At 52.8% G+C, this 13,477-nt stretch overlaps 1 protein-coding gene across 3 annotated transcripts in view; it reads right to left on the reverse strand.

Moving 5' to 3' along the window:
- The window catches only part of LOC110261044 (uncharacterized), a 116,844-nt gene that overhangs the window by 39,303 nt on the left and 64,064 nt on the right, over positions 1–13,477 (reverse strand). For all 3 annotated transcript variants that reach the window (XM_084980804.1, XM_084980807.1, XM_084980805.1), the window contains 10 exons: positions 13,039–13,259; positions 12,290–12,314; positions 9,192–9,242; positions 8,785–8,832; positions 7,002–7,222; positions 6,253–6,277; positions 3,155–3,205; positions 2,748–2,795; positions 962–1,182; positions 213–237 (listed from right to left, as the gene is read on the reverse strand). In XM_084980804.1, the coding sequence (XP_084836930.1) occupies positions 213–237; positions 962–1,182; positions 2,748–2,795; positions 3,155–3,205; positions 6,253–6,277; positions 7,002–7,222; positions 8,785–8,832; positions 9,192–9,242; positions 12,290–12,314; positions 13,039–13,259 (936 nt within the window). The remainder of the gene's footprint in view (positions 1–212; positions 238–961; positions 1,183–2,747; positions 2,796–3,154; positions 3,206–6,252; positions 6,278–7,001; positions 7,223–8,784; positions 8,833–9,191; positions 9,243–12,289; positions 12,315–13,038; positions 13,260–13,477) is intronic.

The following is a 13,477-nucleotide window of genomic DNA, read 5'->3' on the forward strand; positions in this document are numbered from 1 at the left end:
CCATACAAAGAGCCTCCTTTCCTCCAGGGACCCGAGGACTTGGGATGGCCCTTTTGTGGGAAGTCAGTCTCTTTCACCCCATCCTTCACCCCCTTTCCCAGGAGGAACCCAGAATCAGGGTGTCTCTGCAACCAAAGGGGCAGGAAAGCACCCCCCGCCCTTCCTCAACACCTGGACTTCTCCTCAGCAGAGCCGGGTTCCAGAATACTTACGGCTTTCATCGTCCATCCCGTCCACCTGTGATGAGAGAAAAGAAAACACTGTGAGTGTCACAGCATCCTCTGCACTGTGGCCACAGGTCTTCCTGTGGTTGCGGACCGCAGGCACACAGACAGAAGGCAGAGTTGAGTCCGTTTCCCCAAAAGAAGACAGCAAAGACACCTGTGGAAAAGGCACCAGCTTTTCATGGAAGACCTCCCAAGTCCACGTTCATTTAAAAAACATTCAGGCTTCTTTGGAGTTCCCGTCGTGGCGCAGTGGTTAACGAATCCGACCAGGAACCATGAGGTTGCGGGTTCGATCCCTGGCCTTGCTCAGTGGGTTAAGGATCCGGCATTGCCGTGAGCTGAGGTGTAGGTTGCAGACGTTGCTCGGATCCCGCGTTGCTGTGGCTCTGGCGCAGGCCGGTGGCTACAGCTCTGGTTTGACCCTGAGCCTGGGAATCTCCATATGCCACAGGAATGGCCCTAGAAAAGGCAAAAAGACAACAAAACAAAACATTCAGGCTTCTTCAAAGACAAATGCTCCCTATGTACACTTGGGAACTGATGTGGTCCCTTTTGCCAATGCCCCTTGGAAGGAGTTATTGGTTGGTACCAAACTTTGACTCAACATTCCTCCACAGAGGAATGTGCATATATCCTCTATAATGGACTTGCTCAGATTTCCTTTTCTGAAGTAGGCACATCCAAGAAGAAAGGAGGCACCTTTTTAAATCTCCGATCAAGAAAGGTGAGCTTACCTTGGGGGCAAGCTGGTCTTCCTGCTCAACCAGGTCGCTGGCTGGGGACTCCTCGTCATTTTCAAGGGATGGGCCTGCCTCCTCCTCTGCCTCGTCAATGCAGGCAGCCTCCTCCTGCACCTTCTCAGTTCCCGGCCCCACCTCCTCCTCATTTGCCCCAGCCAGGGCCTCTTCCTCCGTCTTCTCACTCCCACCGGCCTCCACAACATCATCGAGGGTTGCTAGGGGGACACACAGTCACTGTCAGCAAGGCGGTGGTGCTGCTCGGGAGGTACTCTGGGCACCTCACCTGACTGGACATGGGCTGGGAGTCAAGGGGTGGGGGTGGGATGAAGCATGGATGGAGCTTCTCTTGGCCCATCCTCCCGGGTAAACGTTTTGAAGGACGGCAGAGAGCACCTTGAAAGACCTGAGAAAGGGAGCCTCTGCCTCTCTTGCTAAAGGGAACCTCTCCGTGGCATATTCTCCATCTGAGAAATGGCCAACACGAGCATGCAGGCTCTGCTGCCATGACAGAGTCTCGTGAATCCTCCTGCCCATTTTCCTCTCCAGCCACATTCCTCCATCTTCTGAAATGGCAGGAGATCATTTCAGCTTCCCTACTCTTCCCACAGGGTGCTCCTGTGTTCACACGCCATCCTCTGGGATGTTTCGCCTCTTTTCTTTTCTTAGATACATAATGCTTCTCTTTGGAATACTTTGGCAATAGGAAACTCACGGGGAGAGCAGGCCTTCCCAATGCTATGTACTTTGCACCACTGTCCATAACAACTTTTCTCATCATAACTCATAGGACCTCTGCACCCATTCAGGAATGACTCCCCCTTCAGCCCTGCTGCCAGGTCTTGGCCATTTCTACTTTCCATCTCTGACACTCTGCCGAGTCTGGTTACTGCCTATATGTTGAGTTGCACGATATTTCCTTCTCTGTGCTGCCTGATTTCTCTATTTTTTTTTTTTCTATTGATACTTGTTGCTTTTTAGGGCCACACACATGCCATATGGAGGTTCCCAGGCTAGGGGTCTAATAGGAGCCGTAGCTGCCATTTTATGTCAGAGCCACAGCAAGGCAGGATCCCAGCTGCATCTGCCACCTACACCACAGCTCACGGCATTACTGGATCCTTAACTCACTGAGTGAGGCCAGCGATCGAACCCGCAATCTCATGGTTCCTAGTTGGATTCCTTAACCACTGGAACTCCAAGTATGCCTCCTTTAACTCATCCAACTCTGCGAACATCCCTTCCCTCAGGACACACCGTGAGGACACAATAGGACAGGGAGGCCAGAAATCCCAAACATGCAGAGCCAGAGAGCTGCCTTCTCACCCACCACCTGACACTCACTCGACCAACTTGGTCTCCAGGGTCAAGGTGCCACCACTTCAGGTGCCACCACTTCAGGTCCCTCAAGGCCAATAAAGGAAACCAAGTCAACAGCTCTTGTGCACTGGGCCCTCACGGTGCCAATCACAAAGCAAACTTGCACAACGGGCAGAGACCAAAGCAGGAAGGAGCAGCTTTGGGAGGGAAAATCGATTCTCCCTCTCAAAGAAAAGGAGAGAGGAATACAAACACAGCACAACAAAGACCAGGGACCCAAGTCTTCTTCGTGGTATCCATTTCACAGGGGAAAACACCACAGCAGAGTGCCACTCATTAGGCCACCCACCCACCCACCCGCCAAGTCCTATCCCCCACTTCCTCCCTCTCCCGGCAGCAGGCGGAACCCAGGTGCTCCCAGGAACCCTCTCCCACTGGATCCCAGCTGCGTGCTCTTCCCTACCTGCAGCCTCCTCATCCTGGCGGCTGCTCAGGCTCTCCACCACTGAGTCTGTAGAAACACACCATCAGGGGAATCAAGGAGTTAGAAAGAGTGGCCCTCCCATTTCTCCGGCTTCCCTGAGGTGACTACGGGTACAGAGCATCACCCTGGTTTTTCCTCCAGGTGCCCAGACCCTCCCTCTGCTCCATGGACTGAGACCCTTCCACACAAGGTGAGCACAGATGCCAACATTCAGGCATCTCATATCTGCTCCCTCTCCTTATTAAAGTAGGCGGTGAACATCTTTACATCAATTTCTTTCTGTTTTTAAGTTTCAGACTCACCTGCCCCACACTCCAAGCAGCAGGCGTCACCCAAGTGTCCCGGGATCCCTCTCCCATTGGCTCCTACCTGAGAGCTGTTCTTACCTGTATCACTTTCATCATGGTTGCTGTCACTCAGACTCTCCATGAAACATACTGCAGAGACACAGACATAAGGAATCAAGGTGTTAGAGCCTGTCCCCCACACGTATCCCCTACTTAGGGTTGTTTGCGGCCACACAGCACCACCCTGGCTTGTCCTCCGTGTGCTCAGAACTTCCCTCTGCTCTACGGCCTCAGAAGCTTCCATAAAACATTGGCCACAGTGGCAAACCTTCAGAGATCGTGGGCTGCTGAGGGATGGAGCCTTACACATCTCCCTTCTACGAGTCCATCTGGAGGCCTCAGCTCCAGGGTGACACACCTGAAATTCCAGCTGCATGGACACACTTGTGTGGTGGCCCCTGGGAGTGAACCATAGGCTGCTTTATTCTGTTCACTGCAAGAGGCAGACCTAACTACTGACTGAACTCAATTAAGCAGAAATGGCTCCTTCTGGCCAGTGGCTGGCACACTGTGGACAGCAGCTCTACAGAAGCACTGAGGAGAAAGGGACCACTGCCCGTGAGCTTCACCTCCAAAACATATATAAAGAAAACTCATACACCTCCACAACAACAACAGCAAAGAAACCACCCAGGAGTTCCCGTCAGGGCACAGCGGAAACGAATCCGACTAGGAACCACGAGCTTGCGGGGTTGATCCCTGGCCTCGCTGAGGGGGTTAAGGATCCAGCGTTGCCGAGAGCTCTGGTGTCGGTCGCAGATACGGGTGGAGAAAAGGCTCCCCCGCCCCAGCATTGCCGATGCGAACGTACACTGGTACAACCACTATGGAAGACACCATGGAGGGTCCTGCGAAAACTGAACACAGCAGGGCATGCGACCTAGCAAGCCGAGCACCCTGGGAAATATCAGGACAAATGTATCCAGGAAAAAGACATATGCCCCTCTATGTTTATGGCAGCACTGTTCACAACAGCCAAGACAGGGAAGCCACCTCATGTCCACAGACAGATGAATGGCTCATGACGATGTGGTCCACATAGATGATGGAATTCACGACTCGGCCAGAAAATCGAAGAAGAAACCAATGCCACTCAAAACAATAGGGATGGATCGGGAGATTCTCGTGCAAAGTGAAGTACGTGACAAAGAGAAAGACGGATACCACCTGATCTCACTTAGAGGTGGAATCTAAAGCACGGCACAAAGGAACCTGTCCACAGAACCCACGGATGCAGAGAACAGACTTGTGGTTGTGAAGGGCACGGACTGGGAGTTTGGGGGCAGTTGACGCCAACTACGGCATTGAGAATGGAGAGACAACAAGGTCCTCCTGTTGCAGCACACGGAGAACGAGATCCAATCTCCTGTAATTGACCTGATCTCAGACGGCAATAATATCAAAAAAGGAACATACGTTAATGGACACACACGACTGGGGAACGTTGCTCCACAGCAGAGAGTGAAACAACACTGTACCTCCATTAAAATAGAAACAAACAGAAAGGACAGTGTCTAACAATCCACTGAATGGAAAGACAACCTACAGAAGAGGATATTTGTAAATCTTGTATTTGAAACAGGGGCTCATATTTGGAATATATGGGAAACAACTACAAATCAATTGAATCAAAAGGCAAATACCTCAGTTGTAGATGAGTGGAAGCCTGGGAGAGACCCACCGTCCAAGAAGACCACAGAGAGCAGCACACAGAGGGCAAGTTTCCCAAAGTCGCCTATCACAATGGAAAGGCAAAGCAAAGGCACCACGAGGTATCACCTCCCACCTGGTAGGACACGGAGTGTTTTCAAACCTGAACAGATGTTTGGGAAGATGTGACTGCCTGGGACTTCTGGACACTGTAGCAGGGAATGTCAACGGGGCCAGCCAGGACGGGAAACACCACGGCAGGACCCTGCAATCCCACTGCTGCATGGACATGTAAAGGAAGATCCATCAGTGTCGGGTAAAGAGACCTGCCATCCCAGGATCACGGCAGCGCCATACACAAGAGCCCAACAGAAACAGAGCCCCAGTGTCCACGGGCACACAGACTGAGAAAGACAACGGGGTGGATACAGACCATAGCAAGGTATTCCGTTGTCACAGAAGAAGGAAACCCTACCCATTGCAGCAATGCACAGAGAACTCCAGGACATTATTGACTGATTCACTTTTGGGCTTGAGGGCTGCCCCCGCAGCAGATGGAAATTCCCAGGCGAGGCGGCAAATCAGAGCTGTGGCCACCGGCCGACACCACAGCCACAGCCAAGCTGGATACCAGCCGCGTCTGGGACCTCTGCCGCAGCTCACCGCAATGCGGGATTCTTCACCCACTGGGCAAGGCCAAGGGTCGAACCCGTGTCCTCATAGGTACTGGTCAGGTTCATGAGCTCTGAGCCTCAACAGGAACTCGCTGGAGGACATCACTTCAAGTGAAGCCAGTCAGACACAGAAGGACAAAGACTCTCTGATGTCATGCACATGAGGTGTCTGAAAGACCACTCCTGAGCAGAGGCTGGAAGGGTGGCTGCCCCGAGTGGGCAGGAGGTGCGGGGGGAGCACAGCGTTCACAACACTCCTCGGGACACTTACAACCTCAAGAGGCTCGAGTTCATGGCACATGTTTGAAACAACAGCATGAAAGTCTGCACCAAGCAGAGGGGGAAGAAAAGAGGAAACGAAAGACCAACAGAGGAAGGAAAGCCTTTTCCCCAAACCTTGCTCCCAGCGGGTGCAGGGAGAATGAGGGAATGGACAGTTAGCCTGCGGTCATCATGAGACTGTTCAACGAGAAACTGGACAGCTATGTGGTGCTAAGGCACAAGTGACTCCCCACAAAACACACCCACTCACACTGGTTCACAATCACACCAACAGGCCCTCACACGCACACCCCCCAATGTTCCCGGACACCTACCCCCACCATACAAAGAGCCTCCTTTCCTCCAGGGACCCGAGGACTTGGGATGGCCCTTTTGTGGGAAGTCAGTCTCTTTCACCCCATCCTTCACCCCCTTTCCCAGGAGGAACCCAGAATCAGGGTGTCTCTGCAACCAAAGGGGCAGGAAAGCACCCCCCGCCCTTCCTCAACACCTGGACTTCTCCTCAGCAGAGCCGGGTTCCAGAATACTTACGGCTTTCATCGTCCATCCCGTCCACCTGTGATGAGAGAAAAGAAAACACTGTGAGTGTCACAGCATCCTCTGCACTGTGGCCACAGGTCTTCCTGTGGTTGCGGACCGCAGGCACACAGACAGAAGGCAGAGTTGAGTCCGTTTCCCCAAAAGAAGACAGCAAAGACACCTGTGGAAAAGGCACCAGCTTTTCATGGAAGACCTCCCAAGTCCACGTTCATTTAAAAAACATTCAGGCTTCTTTGGAGTTCCCGTCGTGGCGCAGTGGTTAACGAATCCGACCAGGAACCATGAGGTTGCGGGTTCGATCCCTGGCCTTGCTCAGTGGGTTAAGGATCCGGCATTGCCGTGAGCTGAGGTGTAGGTTGCAGACGTTGCTCGGATCCCGCGTTGCTGTGGCTCTGGCGCAGGCCGGTGGCTACAGCTCTGGTTTGACCCTGAGCCTGGGAATCTCCATATGCCACAGGAATGGCCCTAGAAAAGGCAAAAAGACAACAAAACAAAACATTCAGGCTTCTTCAAAGACAAATGCTCCCTATGTACACTTGGGAACTGATGTGGTCCCTTTTGCCAATGCCCCTTGGAAGGAGTTATTGGTTGGTACCAAACTTTGACTCAACATTCCTCCACAGAGGAATGTGCATATATCCTCTATAATGGACTTGCTCAGATTTCCTTTTCTGAAGTAGGCACATCCAAGAAGAAAGGAGGCACCTTTTTAAATCTCCGATCAAGAAAGGTGAGCTTACCTTGGGGGCAAGCTGGTCTTCCTGCTCAACCAGGTCGCTGGCTGGGGACTCCTCGTCATTTTCAAGGGATGGGCCTGCCTCCTCCTCTGCCTCGTCAATGCAGGCAGCCTCCTCCTGCACCTTCTCAGTTCCCGGCCCCACCTCCTCCTCATTTGCCCCAGCCAGGGCCTCTTCCTCCGTCTTCTCACTCCCGCCGGCCTCCACAACATCATCGAGGGTTGCTAGGGGGACACACAGTCACTGTCAGCAAGGCGGTGGTGCTGCTCGGGAGGTACTCTGGGCACCTCACCTGACTGGACATGGGCTGGGAGTCAAGGGGTGGGGGTGGGATGAAGCACGGATGGAGCTTCTCTTGGCCCATCCTCCCGGGTAAACGTTTGAAGGACGGCAGAGAGCACCTTGAAAGAACTGAGAAAGGGAGCCTCTGCCTCTCTTGCTAAAGGGAACCTCTCCGTGGCATATTCTCCATCTGAGAAATGGCCAACACGAGCATGCAGGCTCTGCTGCCATGACAGAGTCTCGTGAATCCTCCTGCCCATTTTCCTCTCCAGCCACATTCCTCCATCTTCTGAAATGGCAGGAGATCATTTCAGCTTCCCTACTCTTCCCACAGGGTGCTCCTGTGTTCACACGCCATCCTCTGGGATGTTTCGCCTCTTTTCTTTTCTTAGATACATAATGCTTCTCTTTGGAATACTTTGGCAATAGGAAACTCACGGGGAGAGCAGGCCTTCCCAATGCTATGTACTTTGCACCACTGTCCATAACAACTTTTCTCATCATAACTCATAGGACCTCTGCACCCATTCAGGAATGACTCCCCCTTCAGCCCTGCTGCCAGGTCTTGGCCATTTCTACTTTCCATCTCTGACACTCTGCCGAGTCTGGTTACCGCCTATATGTTGAGTTGCACGATATTTCCTTCTCTGTGCTGCCTGATTTCTCTATTTTTTTTTTCTATTGATACTTGTTGCTTTTTAGGGCCACACACATGCCATACGGAGGTTCCCAGGCTAGGGGTCTAATAGGAGCCGTAGCTGCCATTTTATGTCAGAGCCACAGCAAGGCAGGATCCCAGCTGCATCTGCCACCTACACCACAGCTCACGGCATTACTGGATCCTTAACTCACTGAGTGAGGCCAGCGATCGAACCCGCAATCTCATGGTTCCTAGTTGGATTCCTTAACCACTGGAACTCCAAGTATGCCTCCTTTAACTCATCCAACTCTGCGAACATCCCTTCCCTCAGGACACACTGTGAGGACACAATAGGACAGGGAGGCCAGAAATCCCAAACATGCAGAGCCAGAGAGCTGCCTTCTCACCCACCACCTGACACTCACTCGACCAACTTGGTCTCCAGGGTCAAGGTGCCACCACTTCAGGTGCCACCACTTCAGGTCCCTCAAGGCCAATAAAGGAAACCAAGTCAACAGCTCTTGTGCACTGGGCCCTCACGGTGCCAATCACAAAGCAAACTTGCACAACGGGCAGAGACCAAAGCAGGAAGGAGCAGCTTTGGGAGGGAAAATCGATTCTCCCTCTCAAAGAAAAGGAGAGAGGAATACAAACACAGCACAACAAAGACCAGGGACCCAAGTCTTCTTCGTGGTATCCATTTCACAGGGGAAAACACCACAGCAGAGTGCCACTCATTAGGCCACCCACCCACCCACCCGCCAAGTCCTATCCCCCACTTCCTCCCTCTCCCGGCAGCAGGCAGAACCCAGGTGCTCCCAGGAACCCTCTCCCACTGGATCCCAGCTGCGTGCTCTTCCCTACCTGCAGCCTCCTCATCCTGGCGGCTGCTCAGGCTCTCCACCACTGAGTCTGTAGAAACACACCATCAGGGGAATCAAGGAGTTAGAAAGAGTGGCCCTCCCATTTCTCCGGCTTCCCTGAGGTGACTACGGGTACAGAGCATCACCCTGGTTTTTCCTCCAGGTGCCCAGACCCTCCCTCTGCTCCATGGACTGAGACCCTTCCACACAAGGTGAGCACAGATGCCAACATTCAGGCATCTCATATCTGCTCCCTCTCCTTATTAAAGTAGGCGGTGAACATCTTTACATCAATTTCTTTCTGTTTTTAAGTTTCAGACTCACCTGCCCCACACTCCAAGCAGCAGGCGTCACCCAAGTGTCCCGGGATCCCTCTCCCATTGGCTCCTACCTGAGAGCTGTTCTTACCTGTATCACTTTCATCATGGTTGCTGTCACTCAGACTCTCCATGAAACATACTGCAGAGACACAGACATAAGGAATCAAGGTGTTAGAGCCTGTCCCCCACACGTATCCCCTACTTAGGGTTGTTTGCGGCCACACAGCACCACCCTGGCTTGTCCTCCGTGTGCTCAGAACTTCCCTCTGCTCTACGGCCTCAGAAGCTTCCATAAAACATTGGCCACAGTGGCAAACCTTCAGAGATCGTGGGCTGCTGAGGGATGGAGCCTTACACATCTCCCTTCTACGAGTCCATCTGGAGGCCTCAGCTCCAGGGTGACACACCTGAAATTCCAGCTGCATGGACACACTTGTGTGGTGGCCCCTGGGAGTGAACCATAGGCTGCTTTATTCTGTTCACTGCAAGAGGCAGACCTAACTACTGACTGAACTCAATTAAGCAGAAATGGCTCCTTCTGGCCAGTGGCTGGCACACTGTGGACAGCAGCTCTACAGAAGCACTGAGGAGAAAGGGACCACTGCCCGTGAGGTTCACCTCCAAAACATATATAAAGAAAACTCATACACCTCCACAACAACAACAGCAAAGAAACCACCCAGGAGTTCCCGTCAGGGCACAGCGGAAACGAATCCGACTAGGAACCACGAGCTTGCGGGGTTGATCCCTGGCCTCGCTGAGGGGGTTAAGGATCCAGCGTTGCCGAGAGCTCTGGTGTCGGTCGCAGATACGGGTGGAGAAAAGGCTCCCCCGCCCCAGCATTGCCGATGCGAACGTACACTGGTACAACCACTATGGAAGACACCATGGAGGGTCCTGCGAAAACTGAACACAGCAGGGCATGCGACCTAGCAAGCCGAGCACCCTGGGAAATATCAGGACAAATGTATCCAGGAAAAAGACATATGCCCCTCTATGTTTATGGCAGCACTGTTCACAACAGCCAAGACAGGGAAGCCACCTCATGTCCACAGACAGATGAATGGCTCATGACGATGTGGTCCACATAGATGATGGAATTCACGACTCGGCCAGAAAATCGAAGAAGAAACCAATGCCACTCAAAACAATAGGGATGGATCGGGAGATTCTCGTGCAAAGTGAAGTACGTGACAAAGAGAAAGACGGATACCACCTGATCTCACTTAGAGGTGGAATCTAAAGCACGGCACAAAGGAACCTGTCCACAGAACCCACGGATGCAGAGAACAGACTTGTGGTTGTGAAGGGCACGGACTGGGAGTTTGGGGGCAGTTGACGCCAACTACGGCATTGAGAATGGAGAGACAACAAGGTCCTCCTGTTGCAGCACACGGAGAACGAGATCCAATCTCCTGTAATTGACCTGATCTCAGACGGCAATAATATCAAAAAAGGAACATACGTTAATGGACACACACGACTGGGGAACGTTGCTCCACAGCAGAGAGTGAAACAACACTGTACCTCCATTAAAATAGAAACAAACAGAAAGGACAGTGTCTAACAATCCACTGAATGGAAAGACAACCTACAGAAGAGGATATTTGTAAATCTTGTATTTGAAACAGGGGCTCATATTTGGAATATATGGGAAACAACTACAAATCAATTGAATCAAAAGGCAAATACCTCAGTTGTAGATGAGTGGAAGCCTGGGAGAGACCCACCGTCCAAGAAGACCACAGAGAGCAGCACACAGAGGGCAAGTTTCCCAAAGTCGCCTATCACAATGGAAAGGCAAAGCAAAGGCACCACGAGGTATCACCTCCCACCTGGTAGGACACGGAGTGTTTTCAAACCTGAACAGATGTTTGGGAAGATGTGACTGCCTGGGACTTCTGGACACTGTAGCAGGGAATGTCAACGGGGCCAGCCAGGACGGGAAACACCACGGCAGGACCCTGCAATCCCACTGCTGCATGGACATGTAAAGGAAGATCCATCAGTGTCGGGTAAAGAGACCTGCCATCCCAGGATCACGGCAGCGCCATACACAAGAGCCCAACAGAAACAGAGCCCCAGTGTCCACGGGCACACAGACTGAGAAAGACAACGGGGTGGATACAGACCATAGCAAGGTATTCCGTTGTCACAGAAGAAGGAAACCCTACCCATTGCAGCAATGCACAGAGAACTCCAGGACATTATTGACTGATTCACTTTTGGGCTTGAGGGCTGCCCCCGCAGCAGATGGAAATTCCCAGGCGAGGCGGCAAATCAGAGCTGTGGCCACCGGCCGACACCACAGCCACAGCCAAGCTGGATACCAGCCGCGTCTGGGACCTCTGCCGCAGCTCACCGCAATGCGGGATTCTTCACCCACTGGGCAAGGCCAAGGGTCGAACCCGTGTCCTCATAGGTACTGGTCAGGTTCATGAGCTCTGAGCCTCAACAGGAACTCGCTGGAGGACATCACTTCAAGTGAAGCCAGTCAGACACAGAAGGACAAAGACTCTCTGATGTCATGCACATGAGGTGTCTGAAAGACCACTCCTGAGCAGAGGCTGGAAGGGTGGCTGCCCCGAGTGGGCAGGAGGTGCGGGGGGAGCACAGCGTTCACAACACTCCTCGGGACACTTACAACCTCAAGAGGCTCGAGTTCATGGCACATGTTTGAAACAACAGCATGAAAGTCTGCACCAAGCAGAGGGGGAAGAAAAGAGGAAACGAAAGACCAACAGAGGAAGGAAAGCCTTTTCCCCAAACCTTGCTCCCAGCGGGTGCAGGGAGAATGAGGGAATGGACAGTTAGCCTGCGGTCATCATGAGACTGTTCAACGAGAAACTGGACAGCTATGTGGTGCTAAGGCACAAGTGACTCCCCACAAAACACACCCACTCACACTGGTTCACAATCACACCAACAGGCCCTCACACGCACACCCCCCAATGTTCCCGGACACCTACCCCCACCATACAAAGAGCCTCCTTTCCTCCAGGGACCCGAGGACTTGGGATGGCCCTTTTGTGGGAAGTCAGTCTCTTTCACCCCATCCTTCACCCCCTTTCCCAGGAGGAACCCAGAATCAGGGTGTCTCTGCAACCAAAGGGGCAGGAAAGCACCCCCCGCCCTTCCTCAACACCTGGACTTCTCCTCAGCAGAGCCGGGTTCCAGAATACTTACGGCTTTCATCGTCCATCCCGTCCACCTGTGATGAGAGAAAAGAAAACACTGTGAGTGTCACAGCATCCTCTGCACTGTGGCCACAGGTCTTCCTGTGGTTGCGGACCGCAGGCACACAGACAGAAGGCAGAGTTGAGTCCGTTTCCCCAAAAGAAGACAGCAAAGACACCTGTGGAAAAGGCACCAGCTTTTCATGGAAGACCTCCCAAGTCCACGTTCATTTAAAAAACATTCAGGCTTCTTTGGAGTTCCCGTCGTGGCGCAGTGGTTAACGAATCCGACCAGGAACCATGAGGTTGCGGGTTCGATCCCTGGCCTTGCTCAGTGGGTTAAGGATCCGGCATTGCCGTGAGCTGAGGTGTAGGTTGCAGACGTTGCTCGGATCCCGCGTTGCTGTGGCTCTGGCGCAGGCCGGTGGCTACAGCTCTGGTTTGACCCTGAGCCTGGGAATCTCCATATGCCACAGGAATGGCCCTAGAAAAGGCAAAAAGACAACAAAACAAAACATTCAGGCTTCTTCAAAGACAAATGCTCCCTATGTACACTTGGGAACTGATGTGGTCCCTTTTGCCAATGCCCCTTGGAAGGAGTTATTGGTTGGTACCAAACTTTGACTCAACATTCCTCCACAGAGGAATGTGCATATATCCTCTATAATGGACTTGCTCAGATTTCCTTTTCTGAAGTAGGCACATCCAAGAAGAAAGGAGGCACCTTTTTAAATCTCCGATCAAGAAAGGTGAGCTTACCTTGGGGGCAAGCTGGTCTTCCTGCTCAACCAGGTCGCTGGCTGGGGACTCCTCGTCATTTTCAAGGGATGGGCCTGCCTCCTCCTCTGCCTCGTCAATGCAGGCAGCCTCCTCCTGCACCTTCTCAGTTCCCGGCCCCACCTCCTCCTCATTTGCCCCAGCCAGGGCCTCTTCCTCCGTCTTCTCACTCCCGCCGGCCTCCACAACATCATCGAGGGTTGCTAGGGGGACACACAGTCACTGTCAGCAAGGCGGTGGTGCTGCTCGGGAGGTACTCTGGGCACCTCACCTGACTGGACATGGGCTGGGAGTCAAGGGGTGGGGGTGGGATGAAGCACGGATGGAGCTTCTCTTGGCCCATCCTCCCGGGTAAACGTTTGAAGGACGGCAGAGAGCACCTTGAAAGAACTGAGAAAGGGAGCCTCTGCCTCTCTTGCTA

This window comes from Sus scrofa, chromosome 10 (genome assembly GCF_054392235.1).
Source record: "Sus scrofa isolate SSC_HxYL_T2T_F1_AM1 chromosome 10, Sscrofa_HxYL_maternal_Yorkshire_Landrace_v2.0, whole genome shotgun sequence".
Classification (NCBI taxonomy): Eukaryota; Metazoa; Chordata; class Mammalia; order Artiodactyla; family Suidae; genus Sus; species Sus scrofa.